The following is a 2528-nucleotide window of genomic DNA, read 5'->3' on the forward strand; positions in this document are numbered from 1 at the left end:
CCGATTTATCATGTGTATATCTTGCTTGTGCCTAGTTCTTTAAATGTTGTCTCCTTAATTGGATGATGAGGTCCCAGAGAGCAGAGACCATTGCCTTTATTTGTAACACCATCACTTCACGTAGGGCCTGGAACATAGTAGGCACTTTTAAAAATGTTTGTGTCTTGACATGCCTTTATCCTTTTTCTACTCATTATTATGCTTTCCCACTGTCAGACAACAAAAATACACCTGGCAGTAAAATGCAGATACCAGCAATGTCATTTTCTATATACTATACCAAATTGCCCCTCACTGTATAAACACCCATACATTAGGGAACACTTTCTAACAGTTTGCTCTGACCAACAGTAAAATGACTTCCTTTGATTATATTGTTGTACTTAACACTGCGGATGATCATTGGAAATTTGGTCACAGCAGTGTTCAGGTTTAAGGTTGAACCAGATGACACCTCAGGACCCTTCCAACACTAAAATTCTATTATTCCATAGGTTACATACCCATGTCAAATATCTTTCCTAAAGAAGCAAAAAGAACATGAGCCATACCAACCAGACGTGGGTGACAGAATTCCTCCTCCTGGGACTTTCTGATGACCCTCAGACTCAAGTGTTACTCTTTGTACTGTTTATAGGGGTCTACTTGGTTACTGCACTTGGAAACCTGCTCATTATCATCCTGGTTCTGGTTGATTCACACCTCCACATACCCACGTATTTTTTTCTGTGTAACTTCTCTCTTGCTGACTTCTGCTCCTCTACCAACATTGTTCCCCAGGCCCTTGTCCACATGCTGTCCAAAAGGAAGGTTTTATCTTTCATGGACTGGGCAGCCCAGCTTTTCTTATACCTCTTTTTTGGTGCTACACAATGTGCACTGTTAGCTGTGATGTCCTATGACAGATACATGGCAATCTGTGACCCCATGCACTACTCTCTCATCATGACTCGAAAAGTGTGTGGCTATTTGGCCTTAGGGTGCTGGGTCAGTGGTGTTCTAATATCCTTGGTGGACACTACATTCACACTATGCCTCCCCTATCAAGGAGACAATAGGATTGCTCATTTCTTTTGTAAGGCCCCACTTCTCTTGGCCTTGGCATCTGGAGACACCCACAGATCACAGATGGCCATTTTCCTCATGGGTGTGGTGATTCTTCTTACACCTGTGTCCTTGATCCTGGTCTCCTATGGCTGTATCATAGAAACTGTCATCAGGATGAAGATGACTTCAGGGATGCTCAAGGCTTTCTCCACCTGTGGCTCCCACCTTCTTGTGGTCATCCTATTTTATGGATCAGCAATCATGACCTACATGACACCTAGGTCATCCAAAGAGCAGGGGAAGCTGGTGTCTGTGTTGTATGCTGTGGTAAACCCCATGCTTAACCCTCTCATCTACAGCCTGAGGAACAAAGATGTAAAGAGGGCACTCAGGAATGTAGCCAACCGAGCACCAACCTGGAGATAATGATCTTCTTATTATAATTTCATTTATCAGTATATCTTAGTTTCGAAAATTGTTATGCCAGCTCCACCACACACACATACATACACACACACACACACACACACAAAATTCCAAATAGAGGAAATGGATTTCTCCTCGTGGTTGATGGTAGGAAATGCATTTTACTATCGTCTTATAAATTTATATAGAATGTTTGTGTATGGTACACTTGTAATATGTCTCAGGTGTGGAAAGAGGTGTGATGATGCCATCTGTCACTCTAGACAATTACGAAAGCTATGCTATTATGGAGGACTTAGGGATGGCCTTATTAATGTGAAGTTATCATAGTTTCTGGATATTCTGCACTAGATTTTGAGAGTATAGAGCAATGTGTGATGAAAAGATTATTGGAAACCAGAAGAGGGAGAGGGAAATATTTGAAAATCTAGTAGAGATCTACCAAAAAAAAAAAACACCAACCCTAACATGATCTTAGGCCACCATTAATAGAAATATGGTGTTCCAAATGTGTGAAGTTACTGAACTATCATTCTCTGTCTAGGTAGGATCATATCAGTAGAGTTTTGTTTTGTTTTGTTTTCTGTATTCAATACAGTGTCTGGGACTTAGTAGATGCTTAATAAATTCCTGTTGACTTGTTGATTTGATATGGCCAGACTGAATTATGTCCAGAGGAAGGGAATAAAAGTGAACTTAAGTTCAATGTGTGAGAAGATAGGTCAAAAAAATTTTAATTTCTTTATTAGAAGAAGTCTCATGGTTATTTAATTCAGCCTATTACTGTGTATCGTTGAATCTCAGTCAAGCCAATATCTCTTAAAGTAGCCTATCTCAATTTTAGGCTGCTTTAATTATAACAAAGTTTCTTCATATATCTAGCCAAGTCTGCTTCTCTACATGTTCTGCCCATCTCCCTAATGCTTCTTGCTGGGACCAAGCAGAATAAGTCTAATCCCTTTTTCATGAGAATGTCATTTAAGTATTTATTGTTGTTCAACTCATTTTTGAAGAAGACTAGTGACATCATGAAGGTGGTATCTTGACTTGAGTGT

The 2528-nt window shown here is 39.9% G+C and overlaps 1 protein-coding gene across 1 annotated transcript; it reads left to right on the forward strand.

Moving 5' to 3' along the window:
- The first annotated feature begins 540 nt into the window (after positions 1-540).
- On the forward strand, positions 541-1473 carry LOC114047205 (olfactory receptor 2D2-like). The gene has a single exon (XM_027868008.1). The coding sequence runs from the start codon at positions 541-543 to the stop codon at positions 1471-1473; it is 933 nt and encodes a 310-aa protein (XP_027723809.1).
- Positions 1474-2528: the final 1055 nt, after the last annotated feature.

This window comes from Vombatus ursinus, unplaced genomic scaffold (genome assembly GCF_900497805.2).
Source record: "Vombatus ursinus unplaced genomic scaffold, bare-nosed wombat genome assembly UNPS02014786.1, whole genome shotgun sequence".
Classification (NCBI taxonomy): domain Eukaryota; kingdom Metazoa; phylum Chordata; class Mammalia; order Diprotodontia; family Vombatidae; genus Vombatus; species Vombatus ursinus.